Source organism: Carassius carassius, chromosome 15 (genome assembly GCF_963082965.1).
Source record: "Carassius carassius chromosome 15, fCarCar2.1, whole genome shotgun sequence".
NCBI classification, from domain to species: domain Eukaryota; kingdom Metazoa; phylum Chordata; class Actinopteri; order Cypriniformes; family Cyprinidae; genus Carassius; species Carassius carassius.
Genome location: NC_081769.1, coordinates 11184495 through 11205019, shown reverse-complemented (window position 1 = coordinate 11205019; position 20525 = coordinate 11184495). Strand labels below are relative to the sequence as shown.

The 20525-nt window shown below is 36.4% G+C and overlaps 1 protein-coding gene across 2 annotated transcripts in view; it reads right to left on the bottom strand.

Annotated features, from left to right (window-relative positions):
• Nucleotides 1–20525, bottom strand: part of snrka (SNF related kinase a) — a 59329-nt gene that overhangs the window by 37066 nt on the left and 1738 nt on the right. Inside the window, exon 2 of one of the 2 annotated variants that reach the window (XM_059567352.1) lies at nucleotides 8845–9551. The exons of the other annotated variant lie outside the window; for it this stretch is intronic. Within the exon in view, the coding sequence (XP_059423335.1) occupies nucleotides 8845–9433 (589 nt within the window). The 5' untranslated portion in view covers nucleotides 9434–9551. The remainder of the gene's footprint in view (nucleotides 1–8844; nucleotides 9552–20525) is intronic. 2 annotated transcript variants of the gene reach the window in all.

Sequence of the window (20525 nt, the reverse complement as noted above, 5' to 3'; positions counted from 1 at the left end):
TTTTTACACTTTTACAGAAGATTAATTAAACAGCCTCTGAAGCAAAATCAATCATATTAGCATTTAATTTAGAGAGTATTTGCAAAAACAAACAAAAATAAAATAAAAATAAACATGAATTAAATTAGAGTCTACATTTCAATAAATTCCTATGATTGAAATAATAATCGGTATTTTAAAAATGTATACAGGTGTTCAATGACCGTGGGGAATGTTTTCAAATCCCATTGTGCATGGTTTCCCTGACAAAAGACTTGTTCAGGTGTAAATATGTTAACTTAGGCTTGACTCTAAGTGAAGAGTTCAGAAGTGACATCTGAAGGAAACCAACAAGAACAAACACGTCAAGGTATGATTTAACATTTTCATCAATCTTTTTAATCAGATATCATCACGCATCATGCTATCAATCAACTAACTGAAGTGGAAAAGTCAAATTCCTTTCATTGTCTCAAATGGGAGAAACTTTGACAAGCCTGTTTTTCTCAATAGTGTAAAAGCTCCTTCATTTGTATTATAGTAGATGGCTTAAAAATGTCAAAGCCAAGGTAATGAAAATAAATTAAGGATGGGCCAGGATAGTTAAGAATCTGCAATCTGATTCAAGTAAAAGGGGTTCCAAAATAAATATACCTATCCAAAAACCATTAAAGGTATATCACAAAATGACAAATAAGCTGCTGCCATAAACGTTTATACTTCTTGTACAATGTTAAGCTCTGATGAAATGTATTAATTTCATCCCCTTTCTGATTTTCCAAATAAACCCTGGAAATTATTTAATTATGTTGAAAATGAATCCCACTGCTCATCACTTTTATGAAGATGAAGAGGCCAAGGCTAGGACATCTTGGCATGCGTTTCCATTACTCCAGAAAACTCGGCATCCATTAAACCAAGTGATTGCAAAATGAGCAATTCAATACTGAAGGTCACTGCCAGTCATAAGTATTTTGGCAAAGCTAGTACATTAGCTAAGTTCAGCTTAAATTAATGAAAAGCATAACACCTAATGCTCGTATCATATAGCAGATATATTTTCTTCTTGTAACCTTGTTACAAATACAGCTCAACAAATGAAGTTTATGCAGAGCTGTAGGTGCTACACACTACCACAATACAACACAACGTTAGGTTATTTACCCCAAATTTTACCATCTGTGTTATTATAGCATGTATCCTGGTCTCACATAATATTTCATCGCAGTTGAGCTTAAATGTATACATTTATAAAAAGATTGCAATTCAAGTAAATTGAACAATATTGGCTTGACAGGGGTTAACCCATCAGGTATTACACTATCCCTCTCCTGATGCATTTATCCACATTACAAGAAATTACCACAAATACAGGACATGACAGTTAGAGTCAAAAATACACCTGTCTGCTTACAGAGATGCATCTTTCCAAGAGCTCCAGTATTAAACAGGCTTCCCAGGCAAACACTGAACAAATTATTATCGATTAGGAAGCGAAACCAGAAATCACCTCAGCAGGAAACCCACAGGCATCAGAGCACAATGTCTATTTGATCACACTGACAGTGTCAATAAAGAGTGTTTAATCATGGCTCCAGCAGGGAAGCTCAGCTCAAACAAAGAGCGGATTAACTGTCCCACCACCTGCCTGTATAAGGGCTGGAAATACAATTAACCAAAGACGATGCTTCAACAACTGCAGTGTTGTGACAGATAGTTACCATGCAAATGTGTACAGAGATACAGTACCAATCCGGTTTAACTATGCTATCTGTGCTGGGATAACTCTGCACCATGCATGTTTTAATGAAAGCCTTACAGCACAAACACTCCTCTGTTTTACGGATATTAGGTTTTTTTATTAGCGACACACTGATATTAGATTTTTGGTTAACACAGATAAGCTGATACACATTTCTTATTTTATGGCAGATGTCCTACAATCCTACATTTTGCTAAATAAATTAAAAATAAAACATTAAAAAGTACAAAATAAATACCGTTTTGAATGCTACACGATTAGGCACCCCAACAATAAATGGATATTCATTTTGAGATGTGCTACGTTTAAATGTAGCAATTTTTATTATGACAAATTTATTTTTATTATTAAAGTGAATGTTGAAAAGATTCTACATTTAAAATGAGGATAAATGAGCATGTGAAATGAAAATAAATTATTATTTTTTACAACCCGAATTCCGGAAAAGTTGGGACGTTTTTTAAATTTTAATAAAATGAAAACTAAAAGACTTTCAAATCACATGAGCCAATATTTTATTCACAATAGAACATAGATAACATAGCAAATGTTTAAACTGAGAAAGTTTACAATTTTATGCACAAAATGAGCTCATTTCAATTTTGATTTCTGCTACAGGTCTCAAAATAGTTGGGACGGGGCATGTTTACCATGGTGTAGCATCTCCTTTTCATTTCAAAACAGTTTGAAGACGTCTGGGCATTGAGGCTATGAGTTGCTGGAGTTTTGCTGTTGGAATTTGGTCCCATTCTTGCCTTATATAGATTTCCAGCTGCTGAAGAGTTCGTGGTCGTCTTTGACGTATTTTTCGTTTAATGATGCGCCAAATGTTCTCTATAGGTGAAAGATCTGGACTGCAGGCAGGCCAGGTTAGCACCCGGACTCTTCTACGACGAAGCCATGCTGTTGTTATAGCTGCAGTATGTGTTTTTGCATTGTCCTGCTGAAATAAACAAGGCCTTCCCTGAAATAGACGTTGTTTGGAGGGAAGCATATGTTGCTCTAAAACCTTTATATACCTTTCAGCATTCACAGAGCCTTCCAAAACATGCAAGCTGCCCATACCGTATGCACTTATGCACCCCCATACCATCAGAGATGCTGGCTTTTGAACTGAACGCTGATAACATGCTGGAAGGTCTCCCTCCTCTTTAGCCCGGAGGACACGGCGTCCGTGATTTCCAACAAGAATGTCAAATTTGGACTCGTCTGACCATAAAACACTATTCCACTTTGAAATAGTCCATTTCAAATAAGCCTTGGCCCACAGGACACGACTGCGCTTCTGGACCATGTTCACATATGGCTTCCTTTTTGCATGATAGAGCTTTAGTTGGCATCTGCTGATGGCACGGCGGATTGTGTTTACCGACAGTGGTTTCTGAAAGTATTCCTGGGCCCATTTAGTAATGTCATTGACACAATCATGCCGATGAGTGATGCAGTGTCGTCTGAGAGCCCGAAGACCACGGGCATCCAATAAAGGTCTCCGGCCTTGTCCCTTACGCACAGAGATTTCTCCAGTTTCTCTGAATCTTTTGATGATGTTATGCACTGTAGATGATGAGATTTGCAAAGCCTTTGCAATTTGACGTTGAGGAACATTGTTTTTAAAGTTTTCCACAATTTTTTTACGCAGTCTTTCACAGATTGGAGAGCCTCTGCCCATCTTTACTTCTGAGAGACTCTGCTTCTCTAAGACAAAGCTTTTATAGCTAATCATGTTACAGACCTGATATCAATTAACTTAATTAATCACTAGATGTTCTCCCAGCTGAATCTTTTCAAAACTGCTTGCTTTCTTAGCCATTTGTTGCCACCGTGCCAACTTTTTTGAGACCTGTAGCAGGCATTAAATTTTAAATGAGCTAATTAAGTGGATAAAAGTGTAAAATTTCTCAGTTTAAACATTTGCTATGTTATCTATGTTCTATTGTGAATAAAATATTGGCTCATGTGATTTGAAATTCCTTTAGTTTTCATTTTATTAAAATTTAAAAAACGTCCCAACTTTTCCGGAATTCGGGTTGTACAAAACAAACATAAACCTTTGTATTTTATATAGAAAATCTTAGATACAGCTAAATGTTAGCCAATCATTTTCTTTCTTTCTTTTTTTTTACATTATAGTATTTTTTAAGTTGTTGTGTACAGTTGTTATCAAGATCTTGGCTGCAGTAATTCATTAAGTAAGGAGACATTATACTGATTACCATATTTCATATAAAGTACTAAATCAATGACATCAACAGGTAATTTTTACATTTACATTTAGTCATTTAACAGACACATTTATCCAAAGTGACCAAAGTGAAACAAGGAAAATGTAAGCAATCAAAAGCAACAAAAGAGCAATGATATGCAAGTGCTATAACAAATCTCAGTATTTTATTCTTGATAACAATATCCACTTTTCTCGATTTATTAAAAACAATCATCACGATATTGGCCGGCTCATCATTTATCCTAAAACTATGTTTTTAATTTGGCATTCGTGTTATCTTGCATCGCTAACAAGTCTTCACTAGCATTCATGCTTGTGGTTGGCAGATGTGAAGAGCTTTAAGCTCCAAAACAGAGCTTTTTTTTCCTTTAAGGATACACTCTGTGCCCGGTGTTTTACTTAATATATGCAATCTGGCAACCTTGTGCACGCACTCGCCAATGGCGGAACAAGCGCTGATGATATGAAAACATACATGTGGTGGTGTTTAGCAAACTCTCTATTCCAGTGTTGCCAACTTAGCAATTTTGTTGCTAAATTTATTAACTTTTCAGACTAGCCTCGCAACTTTTTCTTCCAAAAGCACCTACCAACAATTTTAGCAATTTTTTTACATTTGGCAAATTTTAGCAACTTTGATAAGTGTCTCAGACAAACAAAAAGCACACTTTTCCATCCAAATTACACAAAAAGAGGAATTGTTAATTTATGATTCACTTTGTTAGTAGCTTCTAGTTTGTACTTGCAATTGTTGATCAGTGCACCGTATGAAAATGGAAAAGATACTAGTAATTTTCCAGGATATTATTCATTATCCATTGAAACTATATAACCCGAAAACACAATGTGGAATTTAAAATGCAGGTAAAAAACCTATACGGAAAATTATTTTATATTAACACAGTAGATTTAATATTTTAGTATTATATTATGCATATTATTTTACAAACAAATCTAAATTAACATATATAAAAAAGATTTGATGTGACAATTTTGCTTTTTGATTGTGCAATAACATCAAAGTCATTTAGAAACTCTTAGCAACTTTCTCTGAAAATTAGTAGGCAACACTACATGAAAGTGTCATACAGCAAGTGTGTGTTTTTTCACAAGCCATTTGTGCTATTTGTGTAACCAAATCTGCCATGATCAAACTTCCACTGAGTTTCAATAATGGATCTATTGTGTTTGAGGAATAAATGCGCTTTTGCTACCTGTGGCAATACAATTGGGAAAAATGTACATAATTTGGAATTGTTGGAAGTTATATTAAGCATTTGTAAAGTTTCATAAGTTTTCATAATGTTAATCAGTTGAAAACTGCATGGTAGTGTTAATTTTCAGTGTGTATTAACGATCTTTGAGCAAATTTACTGTGCAATCTGAGTGGCTTGTCTCGTTTGTGAACAAATTGTCACTAAGAAAATCTAATGAGAATATAGATTACAAAACACTAACCAAACTAACTTGTTCTGTTAAAGAGTTTTTTTTTGTTTGTTTGTTTGATTTTGACTTTTTTTTTTTATTCTTTTGGAGTTTACGACTTAACATTTAAAAAAAAATCCATTTCCATTTGCTTCTTAGTCAAGCACCCAATTGAGATCGATGTCCGTGCTTTTGCCTGCTCTTCAAACCCCTAACCAAAACCATGAGTTTTACATTATCATAGATGGAAGTCAGTGTATAGTCAGTAGAAGTTGGTTAAAGGACACATAAAATGTTATTGCATTTACCCTTTTGATAGAATAATCATTAATAACCGTGATTATAATTTTAATAAAAAAAAATCATGATGATCAGTTTAACCATTATTGTGCAGCCCTAGCCTAGTTGATGGTTCACAATGCTTTTGAAAGATGCTCAGGGCTCTCTTCTTTGTCGCTCTGTATTGGCCAATCGATGGACTGAAGCTTTGCATGCCCTGACATGCCTACCGCCTCTACCACCTCTAGCCTCAGAAAGGTTAGACCTCAGCCTGCTTCAACTTGCTTGCTTGCATTCATTATCTTGGGGAGCTAACATTGCAATGATGAAAGGAATCCGCCAACGCACTTCAAGAATCCATGGCCTAATGATCTAGAACTTGAAGAGTCAATGACAGTTCCTCTTAATAACTGACGAGAAGAACTGCATTTGGAGTATCTAGGGTTAAGGGCTTTGTTCTGACATGTTTTCTGATAAAGAGGTTAAGCTGTTTTTGGCAGAAGTATGCCAATGCCTTACAGTGACAGATAATAAATCAATAAACTGTGCTGCTGTTAAACCACTGATCAGCCACACGCACACTGAGACAGTTTACCAAGTGCAAGTATAAGGGCTTGCAATTGTATCTTTCTGTTAGGCTACCAAAATATATCACTGCCCTGCCCGAAAGACTATCTTGAATAGTGCTATAAAATTCCTTCCTTGATTCACGTTGTTCATTCGCTTGTAGGGTTGAAATTGATCATTTACACATTTTGCCAATTTAAACATTCAAGCATTTTAAACCATTGAAGCACAAAATAATTCAATTAGCTACTTGCAAAAGTTTTCTGCGCGCCTTATTCTATTCGTAACGTTGTTCTATGTTATTTATCGATGCTTGAAATTTGTTAATTTGTTCTTATTTTATAACTGATGGTTAAATTGTCTTCAAATTTTTTTTACTTTCATTAGTTCTGCTCCTATTTTTTGCTGTGGTATCAAAGTACTTAAAGTATTCTTAATAATAAAGTGTCACTTTTTTGCTTATCTAAAAAAATGACCTGATCTGTGATTCAGAATATGTAATGCGAACCAAGCCATGTTTTGTGTTAGGGCTGGACGATTAATCAAAAAATAATCAAAACCGAAATTCATAACCTTTAACCGACGTAATTTTCCCATGTTGGTTAACACTTCCCCTTTAAAAGCATACTAGCGTGTGTGTAGCCACATGACTCTGCTCTCCAGTCAGTGGCATAAAAGCAAAACACGGAGGTGAACACCGGTTCAACACATACTGATGGCACGTGAGCGGTGAGCCTTGCGTCTTCACTAAACTTTGTCAGTTGTATTTCTTTTATGGTTTGGACATTCAAGCGATTAGAGGAACAGATGTGTATTCTTATATCGAGCTACCATGTTCGCGCAGCTGCATTGTGGCACGAACACTCATATAAACAGTAGATGTGAAGATCGCGCACACAGAGGAACACAGAAACTAGTTGTTAGTGCTGTCCTGTGATTTATCACTAAAGTAGTTTACAATCTGAAAACTTATTATAGCATGTTTGTGTGCAGCGCACATGAAGCACAAGCGCGTGCATAGACACGCGCTGCCTGTCATTAATATTAATCAAAGAACAAAAGAAAATCATTCACTGATCTTGACTGAATATATCTTTATTTTATTTATAAAAAGAAAACTCTGCAGTGTTTTTAAACTTTTAATTACAGTTTCTGTACCTGAAATTTAGTTTAGTTGTATTTATTTATGATATTGCTAATTGATTTGTTTGTTCCTTTCTTATTACGGACCTATCTTATTACTTGTCTTTAACACTTTAATATCTGAAATTTATATTAATCTAGTTGTTTTTGCTATGGTATTTTTTTTTTTATCACAGGCAAAATTCCTCTTGCAGTGTTTTGTAGGCTGCTAATTTTTGCTCATGTTATTCAGCTGCAACAGAATGCTTTTGTAAAAATGTTTGACATCTAAATTTTTGACTTAATTTTTTTTTATATTGGATTTTTTATCTTATTGGAATCGAAACTAGTAATCGATAAGAATCGGAATCTATAAAATTCAAACGATACCCAACCCTAGTAAGAAATGTTACGAACATAGATAAAATAACTGCTGATAGTCAATCATATTTACAGTACAAACCTTGTCAGTGAACTATGAGGGCAAAAAAACCTAAACCGAAACAAAATAATCGTTCATTAATTGTAATCGAGGTAAAATGTTCAATTAATCGAGGTTTTGATTTTAGGCCATAATCGTCCAGCCCTATTTTGTGTGATCTGTTGCACCCTTACTCTCCTGACATGCAATTTGAAGGAAAAATAGAATCAAGAAAGTTTTTGATTATGCCGATTTGTCAACAGTGAAGTTCGGGCTACCAAAATCTGAAGAATGCCTGCCCAAAAGGCTACAAGGGATTTAGAAATTTTGCAAGCCCTGTGTATGTAAGAAACACTATCACTTTATTATCATGCCATTTTCCACACCAATGCAAATGTTAAGCACAAAAAATTGGCCCGTTTTTTGCATGTGGCAGATGGCATGATAGTAAGTGTCACATAATGGAAAACATATGACCAAAAAAACACAGTGAGATCTTGTAAAAATTACAGAGCTCTTATTGGTTCTTCATTGAATGTCAGTCTGTGACACAAAAAATGAATAAATGCCAGAACTTTTTTTTCAGGCTCAACATTAATTATTTATAATTTTTTCCCCATTTGACTGGTGAAGTCAGATTTCCTCTTGCCTTAGTTTGCCAACAATTTTACTGGCTCCAACACAAAACAAAATATAATTTGATCAAAATAAGTTTTATTTATAGTTATATATTAGGTTATTATATTAGGTTTAGGGTAAATACATTTATTTTATCTATATTTTGATTTCAGTTTTTTTTATGGTTTTAGTCTTAGTAATGATAATAAACTTTCTGGATAATAAAATATTTTTAGTATGGGGGCAAAGACAGTTTCCTCAACTGATCATGATCGTTGCGGCAAACAAGCTCCTTAACACATGATAAAATCACTGTAATCCTAAAACAGTTTTTCCAAGACACTAAAATAATGAGGAAATAAAATATTGTATGATAAATGCCATAGGCATTTATTTGTTTTGAACTTTGGAGTCAGATTTACACAGCAGAGTTACAAACACACTTACCCACAGCAGGTGCATCATACTCATCTCCCAGAAGGATCTCAGGGGCAGAATAAGCCAGCGAGCCACAGCTGGTGGTCAGCTTCTTTCCCGGCTGAAACTTATTACTGAAGCCAAAGTCGGTGAGCTTGACCAGGCCCTGTTTCTCAAAGAACACCACATTCTCCGGCTTCAGGTCACGGTGAACCACATGCAGCCGGTGACAGTACGAGATGGCATGCACGATCTGAGCAAAATATTTCTTGGCCAGCTCCTCATTCAGTCCCTCCTCGTGCTTCATGATGTAATCAAACATGTCACCACCATCGCCGAGCTCCAAGATCAGGTAGAGCTTGGTCTGCGTGTCGATGACCTCGTAGAGCCGAACGATGTTGGGGTGCTGAACCAGTTTCATACAGCGGACCTCCTGGAACAGGTGACCGGTCGCAACCGTGTCAAGCTTGGTCTTATCAATTACCTTAACTGCCACTTTTTCGCCGGTGAAGACATGACGTGCTAGTTTGACCACGGCAAAATGGCCACGGCCGAGCGTCTTGTCCAGGTCATATAGTCCAGCGATCTTTCCATCATACCCACGCTTGATTCCCGCCATGATTGCTGGTCCTCCGGTGGGATGGAGGGGGGAGCGGCCCCTGGAGCTTAAACTGGAGGAAAAATCCAGCTCACTTCAGCACATTGGCTGGTAACAGCAATCCCATGTTGGCAGGTTCCTGATAATCAGAGATACACAAATACAAAAATTTGTCATTAGAACACAAACAGTCATAAATTGATAATAGCTACAATTATAATTTTAGATTAGAGATGGGACGGTTCGCTGAAAAAAAAATAGAACGTTCGTTTCTCCACACACGGTTCGGCACGCGCTGGGTCCACAGTTCAATTTAAATCGGACAAAGCATCTGTAATATGGTTTGCTATAAATAACACGTAAAACAAACAGGGTTCAGCTAATATATGTTTCTGTTTTTGTTCTGCCCATTCTGGCTTACCAGACATTACAATAATAGGGGAAGTCGTGGCCTAATGGTTAGAGAGTCGGACTCGCAATCGAAGGGTTGTGAGTTCGAGTCTCGGGCCGGCAGGAATTGTGGGTGGGGGGAGTGCATGTACAGTGCTCTCTCCACCCTCAATACCACGACTTAGATGCCCTTGAGCAAGGCACCCAACCCCCAACTGCTACCCGGGCGCCGCAGCATAAATGGCTGCCCACTGCTCCGGGTGTGTGTTCACAGTGTGTGTGTATTCACTGCTGTGTGTGTACTTTGGATGGGTTAAATGCAGAGCACGAATTCTGAGTATGGGTCACCATACTTGGCTGAATGTCACTTCACCTTTTTTTTCACCTTAATAGTGATGGGGTGAAAAAAAAAAAAAAAACCTTGGACAACCCACTCACTCTTATTCAATGCGAATACCCTATGCTGGAATATGAACAGTCATTTATTCCGTCATCACCCGGTTGCTGACAGCACGTGCTGTTTTTATTACATGGCTCTTTGGAATACTTGATTCTGATTGGTCAGTCGCGACATTCTGAGGTATGTTATCCCTCGATAACAACCTGTAAAAGCTAATAACACAGGCTCATCCGGGTAGCAGCAGTCTTAAATGTCCCTTAAATGTCCGTTTAGTTTGAATTTGCCGCTTGCTCGCAACTGCTGTCTTCAAGGAAGCTTTCCGTTCAAATATTTAAACTCAAATCAATATTTTGTATCTAATTATTTACTTATGTGGCAAGTAGCCGTGTAATAAGCGGGATAATGTACATCTAGCAGGTTGTTCTCGTAGAATAAACCTGTGACTCCGAACCGTGAAAAAGTTGAAATGCTCCACCTAGTATTGTCACGGTACCAAAATTTCAGTATTCGGTACTGAGACCAGTGAAAATCCACGGTTCTCTGTACCAATTTCGGTACCAAAGCAAAACACAAAAATATGCTAATTTAAAAAAAAAATAACTTTTTAGCACTAAAAATAAAACCAATGCCATTCTTTATACTTATTTACAATTGTGTTTAAAGTTTTTCTACAAGTTATATAATTATGAAAAACAGTAAACAAGTTTCACCCAAATTTAATTTGTCTTTTAATTTATGAAATTTAAACATTTTATTTTTGGTAAATAAAGGGGATTTGCTATTAAAATTAAAACATGGAAGAAATATTGTGATTTATTTCTTTAAAAAATAAAGTTTTATAAAATGCATATTTGTCATTTTAACTGAACTTAAGACTGGTGGTGATGCTTAAGATATTTTTGGTCATTAAGGGTTTCTGTAATTCTACTATCATACTAATGTATATACAATGCACTATGAATTGATGAGCTGCTGGGTTCATGAATATCAATCACGTTGTCTGCGTTCAGTCAAAATGATTTGCTGAAATCAAAACAGGGGCGGTAAGAGATCAGCGCCAGCCAATGAAATTGCCATTTGTACATTAGCTCCGCCCACTACCGGAGAAACCGGTATGTCTTTTGCTTGTTCGAAAATGAATATGAATAATTCTAAATGAACATCATTATTTTGACAGGAGAAGACAACAAAGAATATAGTTTACCAGGGCTCCAAACTGCGACTAAAACGGTCGCATTTGCAACCATAAATATTAAAATGCGAGCAAAGTTTTTGCTGAGGTCGCCACTGGCGACTAGGCCTGTGTATTTACATGCTATCTCTTAAAAAATTGCATGTAATGCCTTTTTTCCTGATTGTTTTGCATTCACTTTTGTTATGTTCGCGCATTGAGAGAATGCGCATCGAAGTTTTAGTGGGGAAAAAGAGTTTTAAACAGTCCTCATCTGCCACGCAGCAGCGCTGACATACACCTGATAAACGCGAAACCAGAAAAACAGCGTCTATTTCGTTCATAACTTGAACCAACTACATCAGGTAAAGCTGTCATCTGTGTGGATATCGGTAATATCGTTAACAGTTCTCGTTTATAATCATAAGGCTTCTTCTTAACAAGATCTTAGTCCATGCTGTGTTCTGTTAATGCATGAACTTCATTATTTGAAGTGCACTTGCCGTCCATTAATCGCAAAAAGCTTTGTGCTTTGTTACTTTTTAATTTACAAAGTATCAGCTTTAAAATTATTCCAAATTCATAAAAAAATTCAAACAATAAATACAGTTTTGTTGCTGTTTAAGGGGCCGTTCACATATCGCGCCTAAAAACACGTGGAAAACGCTAGGCGCGCCGCTTTCTGATTTTTTTTCCAAAAGCCTTCGGGCTCTTGCGCTCCTGGGGCATCTGCCGTTGCTAAGCAACCATGACCTGCTCTCTCCATGAAGATGCGTAAATTTCAGCAAAGGAGAAATGTAATTGCAGCACTAAAAATCGCTTGCAGTAGCTCTGCTACTAAATTTATTTAAAAATGGCTATCCATATACAGCTATGATCAGCTGTTCCTTCATCTTGGCTGAGCTTTCAACGTTGGTACTGGAAAGGATGAAGCTGATTGGTTAGTTCTTGTCACATGACCTGCGGTGCGCTTGCGGGATTCTGAAAAGTTGAGATGTTTTTAACTCGATGCGGTGCGGACGCGCCTGGAAAAAAAACGAGCGCGTCGCTTCCATTATGAGCACGCACGCATACCGCGCGCCTACATTTGAAATAACGAACTTGAGCGCGCAAAAGACGCGACATGTGAACGGCCCCTAATGCGGCAGGCGCGATCGCGAGTAGTGCCTCAGTTCAAGCAGCACATGAACCTATCATACCTTGCTCTTTACTACTAGAGTACATAATGAACATGAATTAACATCAAAAGGTAACGTTAGGCTATTTTATAAGAGATTCTACAGTGCAACACTTTCAAACTGCGGAAAACGTGTTTAAGCTAGTAAACATTGCAACGTAATATTAACCTCAGTAACCTTTCGGTGTCCATAAGCTCATCAGTCAGCTAGAAAAATAAATATAAAGAGGAGCATTTTGCTATATTTATGAGCTATTGAATTTTAATATTTTACTTAACCTGTTGTCTACATGATTCAACTCCTCCTATAAAATTTAAATTTTACTAATTAAGAAAAACAGACTGAAAGTGTGAAAGACATGCACTCTTAAAAATAAAGGAGCTTAAAAGGTTCTTCACAAAACAATTTTGGTTCCACAAAGAACCATTCAGTCAAAGGCTCTTTGAAGAACAATCTCTTTCTGATCTTTTCAGAATCTGTTATTGTCTTCAAATGTTAAAGGTTCTTTATGAAACCATTTAGAAAGGAAAAAAAGGTTCTTCTATGGTATCATGAAGCACCTTTATTTTTAAGAAAGTATGACAAGACTCTCATAGGACCCCAAACTATACTCAGGGGCCAAGTGATGCTTATGGTCCATGATATTGGTACAGATTTTGTGTAATAAACAACGCATGACTGTATATTTCAAGTTGGAAAAGACATTTAGCTCCCACTTTAAGTGAACCTTCATTCCCAGGTCATCTACAAGATGGATTAAAATGCTGATAAAGTCAAGAAAATATGAGACATAAACACGTCAGTATGATTAAAAGTTAAAATGTAAAATAAATAATTTAAATAAAACGCATAAAACATGTTTATTCTGTGGCACCTAAAAAAAATCATTTGGCACCTAAGTTTTTTTCTTATAGGAGCCAATGGTTCCTTACTCGATTTTTTTGTTTGGAGCCCTGTTTACATAGCGTGTCGATTCAGCGTGGTAAGACTCTCGCTCTCTCTCTCTTTGCATGTGTGAGAAACAGCGCTATCATTAAAGCGACGGTGAGTCATGCACCTTCACAAAGAGTTTACAGAGCATCAATTACATGTGCGCTGTGCGTCCATTGAGATGAACTGGAAAGTTCAGATCGCTTGATGGAGAGAGAACTCTGAAGCTCAGATGCTGAAATTAATGCAAGCATTGTGCACTTCAGTCTATGTAGTAAACAAACCCGCACGTCTCTGCCATTCATTAATTCACACAGAGACGCGCAGAACACGGATTCATATTTCAAACAACTTTTGCGGCTTAACATTTACAGATACTGATCCATATGGAGATTTGATTTGATTAATTTATGCTAACTTTGACAAATTCCATGACTGTCCATATTAAAATGTAAGTTTCATTTTCATGACTGGATTTTGAGATTCCGTCCTCGTTTTCTGCTTCACGGAAATCATAGCGCTGAACCGGGTTTGAACAGGACCTCGGTACTACCGGTACTTAAAGAAACCTGGTACCGTCACATTTAAATTTTTTTAGTACCGACTTGATACCGAAGTACCGGGTCTTTTGACAACACTAGCTCCACCCCTATTTTATAACATTTGTAATCTTGCATATTGACGTCACATTGAAGACCTTGAAGCTATGTGTGGCCCAATGGTTTGACCAGTGCAATTACATAACCAATTTTTGCATTCAGGAAAATCTCAGAATCGATGCTGAATAATTTCTCAATTCGCAATGCCTCGATTTATTTTCCCAGCTCAAATTTGAAGTGGATCAAAAAAGTGAATCTAAGTTGTCCTAAGACAATAACGTTTTGGTTTTAGGACAACTTTGATGAAAGTTTTTGATCCACTTTAAACTTCTATATAATACAAAAATAGGAGTCAAAGGCTTTTCTGAAATAATAAAATCTACTAGTCATGCTTGTTAAACTGTATAAAGGTCAAACAGCTTTAACAATCAGAAGCATTGCAGAGAGTAGTAGCAGTGAAGTAACCAATGTTTTTTACTCTAGTTTAACAGCCAACTTTAACTCTTTATTCTAGTTGCAATAATACATTATTCACATGTTTATTTAGCCCAATAGCAGATTTCACTCAAAATCAGAGTACTCCCATCATGCCAACCCACAGAGTGGTTCCACTGCCACAAGCCTTTAACAAGGAGCATCACAGATTTGTATTGATTTCCTCTCGTTAGTGTAAAAATAAAAGCCACAAGTCTGGCAAGTAAGCTAGCGCTCCAGAAGAGAGGCTGCCTCCTAAAAGGACGGATTCAATTTTAGTGGCATTAACCTCAGGCCAGTGCTGGAGATGACTGCCATGAGAGCAGCCATGACTTTCACATGTGCGCACCATTCTATTTATTCTCCATATCGCCCAAAATCATGTCACACATCAGAAAGAGATAATGTATAAAATGAACAAGGTTGCTAAACACATGCACAAAATTATTATGCACCACTGCATTTTAAATTTTCTTTAGGAAATTTGAGTGGTGCTTGCATTCAAAATTGATGCCAGGGTTTTTAGCATGTTGGTGTTACTAGATTGCTGTTGATCAAAATCAAAAGAGTCCATTATGAATTTTATAGGATATTCTGGATCCTACATATGGCTTTTCCCCCCCAGTGTCAGATGTATAATTGCTTTGACTGAAGTTCTTAACTAATATTCAGTTTTCTATTTAATCAGTCATGCATTCTTTAATGCATTGGTTGTACGAATAAATTTAATCTGGTTACCACCAGCATAGCACCAAACACCACAACAGGAAACAGTGTTCCTAGGCAATTTAAGTTAACATTTTAATGTGTTGTTTGCATACATTATTCAGTTACTTTCATAACAGCTATTCATCCTTAAGTAAGAGCTGTTAATAAAAAGCTTGACATGTAGCATTTAATAGGGTTGCACGATAAATATCGGCCGATAATTAATCTTCATAATTAATCTGCATCCGGTTCCTTAATCAGTGGAAAATTCCATCAGGTGCGTGATTTCACATAGAACAGCTGTTACTACACTGAGCCGTTGTTAACTGACAAGCTGCACAAATCAATGGTGATAATAAATGTGAATTTGCGCAGCTTGTCAGTTAACAACGGCTCCGTGTAGTAACAGCTGCTCTATGTGAAATCACGCACTTGATGGAATCTACCGCTGATTAGAGAACCGGCTTTACTGACGAGATGCGCATTAATTATTGGCCGATATTTATCGTGCACCCCTAGCATTTAATAAAATAGTAATGTTAATAGTGTGTTGTGAACACTAACAAGAACAATTCTTGGGCTTTATGCAACTTTTGCAACTAAATATATTAAGCAATTATATTTAGGAATTAAATGTTTATTTCTCCCAAAATGTAAATTTTACCATTTACTCACCAAGGTGATTATATTATGAAAGAATTTTTGGGTAAACTATACAATAAATTCTTAAAGTTAAGGGTTCATTCAGATCCTTAACCCAGTATAAGTAGCAGCAGCATGCTTGCCTTAGCGAAAACCATTAATTAGCCTGCAAGGTCCATTAATTTTCCATAGTGCTTTCATAGTACACAAATAATCGCTTGGTTCATTAACAATGAACACTACAGGCCACTACACCAGCTTTTGTTCAGCTAAAAGAAATAGCCTTCTCTTTCCATAAAACGGAGCTTGTTGAGGTTAGAGGAGCAATCATTCAAGGATTTGTATCATTGTTTGGCCCCATGCACTAGTGATTATGTTGTCATCATAAACAGCTTTTAATATTATAATATTATAACATTAGTATGCACTTATAAAATCTGGATGTCTTCCAAACAAGGGGGCCCAAACCCTGTTGTACATAAGCAATGTGGGAGATTAACACAAATAGCATTTCAGATTTCAGCTTGCCTATTGAAAAGCCTACAGCAAAGCCTAAATAAATCACATCCCTTGGTAATGCCTAATACTGGCCGGCCACCAATTACCGCACAGTTGTAATGGATTTAAATGACCCTAGCAGCACAGTCAAACACTACCTTAAATGTTTCATGCCAAAACACTGAAATCAGAATACATTTACAGTCCTTTCACAATTACACAGCTCCACCTTTTTTTGGAAAATTCTTGACAAAGGATATCAGCCAACAATCTGCCAGTGAATGAATGTTCATTGCCAGGAATGTACTGTAACTGTTGTGTAATATTGCAGTCTCTCTCATTACACAGGTGAGATCAGCAGAGTTAAATCTGTAAAGCCTGACATGTGAAATAATGGTCAAAAATTTAGTATTTAGTCATTGTGATGGAAAAGTTCAATGAACTGTTCACACACAAAAAAAAAAAAAAAAAAAAAAAAAGTTTTGTACATCAGGCTTTTATGAACAATAGGAATGTAACGATTCACTCAACACATGATTCAATTCACATTTTGATTTCACGATTCGATTCACGATTATTTTAACAAAATACGTTTTAATACTAAACTAAAACTAAATGTGTCCTTTTATTAGGCCTAAAAAAAAAAAAAGTTTGGTTCCGGTTGGTTGTCAGTTGAGGTCATTGGTCAGTAGGGTTTTTTTTTTTTTATTTATTTATTTTTTTTTTTCCTCCAGTGGCAGTTTTACACACACACGCGCGCTGATTTTAAATGTCTGTACCGGTACTTTTACGACAGTGATTCTGTATTCCCGTTTAAAGTCTGTTGTTGCCATAGACACGCAAAACGCACACACACACACACAAAAAGCCTTCGCGGGAGTTTGACAGGCGATCTCATAGTAGATTAACATGGAGGATTTGAACTTGAAAAACGGAGTGTACAGACATCTTTTTGTAGTCAAACAACATTCTTTGTTATGTTCATTTATGTGGTTTATTTGATTTTGATGCTATAAATTAACTAGAAGCAAGAGACGATCAGTTAGTTTTAACTGATTATCTAACTTACAGCGATCTGTTCGACACATTCAAGAGCCACAAAACGGTATTTATTGTTTACATTTCTTTAAAAAATGACCACATTTGAAAGGTGAAATAACCAAATGAGATTTGTTTCATATTAAAAGTAAGCTGGTAATGTTAATGTCCTGTCTGTCAGCATGTTGTCAGCGCCCTCTCTGTTCCGCGATATATTGTTGACTCCCCCCGTGTTTCTCTTAATGTTACGATTTCCAAACCTTAAGTTATAGCTCACTTTAGGAATTGACAGTTAAAGGGTTTTGATGCAATACTTAATGGTTTTTAACGGATTACTTAAGTGTAAAGCAGCATTTAAAGGAAACTGTAATTTAATTAACGATGTGTGAAAGACCGTTCTTCCCCAGTCTCATCAAATAAATTTGGGTCGCACATAAATTGACAGGGTCGGTCGGAAACCGGAACCAAACAATTTTTTTTTTTAGGCCTTATTGCTTGGATAAAATGCTGCACGTTTCTTTGTTAAATTAAAATATAACACTATAATAATATACTAATATAGTACTTGCATATTATTGCTCTTTTGTTGGATTTGACTGCATATATTGTCCTGGTTTGTAAGTCGTTTTGGATAAAAGCGTCTGCTAAATAACAAAATTAAATATTATGTAAATGTAAATAACAAAACTAAATTGAAATTTTAAAACAAGCCCCAAATCAAATAGCTAAGTAACACAAATAAAAGAAACTAAATAAGGCTTTGTCTATGCTCTTTCCATTTAAAATTAGAGGCAGGCTACCACTGAATTTTATTCATGATCCAAACAAATATGCTGCATACATGAGCAGTTTTTAATCTTATTTAGATTGTGTAATTTTGAAATTTGAAGCAAAAACAGAATGATTTGACTTCAGTTTTGTGAAACCATACATAAAAATATCTGCATGAAACAGAAACAGTAATCGAGCTGAATGAGACACAGATTCACTCTCTGCCAGCAGGTGGCGCTTAAAGCGTTTCCTTGGTTTCTGCTGTAAACAAAACAGCGCTGCACTTATGAACTTTAAGGCAAGATGAAAAGAAAAAAATAACATCTAAACATTTTTGTAAAAACAGTAAACTAACAGTAAACGTTACATATTTTAATCGTTTTTCAACTGGCTCACTGTTGCTGTAATTTATATTGCCAAAAAGTAAGATTATCTTAGCTAGTTGTAATTTACATAAGTGAGATCTTGGTAACATTTTGTTATAAGGTGTCCTTGTTACATGTAGAGCTGAAACAACGAATCGATTTAATCGATTAAAATCGATTATTAAAATAGTTGTCAACTAATTTAGTCATCGATTCGTTGCTAAATAATTTATTTGCCGTAAGCGGCTTATTTCGTGCATATTTCAAATCTGCGGTGACCAAAGTGTGGCAGTAATGAGCCACCGGAGGATTTACTCAGCCAGTACAACAGGAGAAGTAGCGAATAGCCAATAGCTGGCCTCGTTTTATGTCACGTGCTTCCCGAACTGCGTCTGCAGCATTCAGCAGGATGTGGGAGTACTTTATTTTGAGCCTTCAAAAAAGAAGATTAACCTGTAAACTCTGCACTACTGAACTGTTTAAGGGACCGTTCACATATCGCGTCTTTTGCGCGCTCATGTTCGTTATTTCCAATGCAGGCGCGCAGTATGCGCGCTCATAATGGAAGCGATGTGGTCGCGACGCACCCGTTTTTCCAGGCGCGTGCGCACCGCATCGAGTTAAAAACATTTCAACTTTTCAGAATGCAGCAAGCACACCGCGGGTCATGTGACAAGAACTAAATAATCAGCTTCATACTTTCCCGTAACAACGTTAAAAGCTCAGCCAAGATGAAGGAACAGCTTATCATAGCTGTATATGGATTCCCATTTTGAAATAAATTTAGTAGCAGAGCTACTGCAATCGATTTTTTGAGCTGCAAATCCATTTATCCTTTGCTGAAATTTCCGCGTCTTCTAGGAGAGAGCGCGTCATGGTTGCTTAGCAAAGGCAGACGCCTCAGGGGCGCTTCTGCCCGAGCGTTTTGGAAAGAAGGAGAAAGCGGTGCGCCTAGCGTTTTCCACGCGTTTTTAGGCGCGATATGTGAACGGCCCCTAAGCCTTTTATTTGTGCAGATTCTACAGTACAATGTTGTTTGCAAATGTTTAGTCGTAAAAGCTGATAACATTGCTTTTTAACAGTTAACATTTAAAGCTTTACAAACATGTTCTGTGATCAGTTTGTCGTTTACCAGTTCATAATTCAGTCGTGCAGCCTAATTATGACTGAATGAGAAAGGTAAATGTTTAAAGATATTTGAAATGCACTTTTTTTTCTAAGTATTCACTGCTCTTTTTCACACAGCAGGTTTTTTGTGTGTCCGTTTTTTCTGGACAACCTTCTGATGGATTTTACTTTAAATTGTGAGTTCCATTCAGGTTTCATGCCATTGGCACTTTATTCGAAGGATTGTTTACAATTTCACAGCATAAGCTATAAAGCTGTTTCCCAGTAAATAATAAAATACAACGCACTGCAATCTTATTCTGTTTTATCCTTATTCTTCGTGAAAATATGTTCTGAAAGATTCCTTAATAAGCTTTGTTCAGGATGTTAAACTACTTTAGGAGCTCTAAGGACTGCCATGGTGAAAACATTATTTGAAATCTCCTTGTGAAATTTGCTAGAGTATGGGTCAGTGTTCTGATTGCAGAAGAGTTCGACAAAGTATTACTAACACATAATAAAACAACTCCAGGTATATTTGTGATGAGGATATGACAATGCAAAATTATTAAAATCTCTTAAAAATCTATGCTGAATTATAAAGACCCTTTATTAATAATTTACTTTGGGGGGAAAATGGAAAAAACTAAAATATAAGTACATAAACCGATTAATCGATTAATCGTAAAAATAATCGACAGATTAATCGATTATCAAAATAATCGTTAGTTGCAGCCCTAGTTACATGTTACATGTTTTAACCATTACAATAACAATATGACTAATTACATGCAAATAACCCTAATCCTAACACTAACCATATGGTAAGTACATTTACTTCA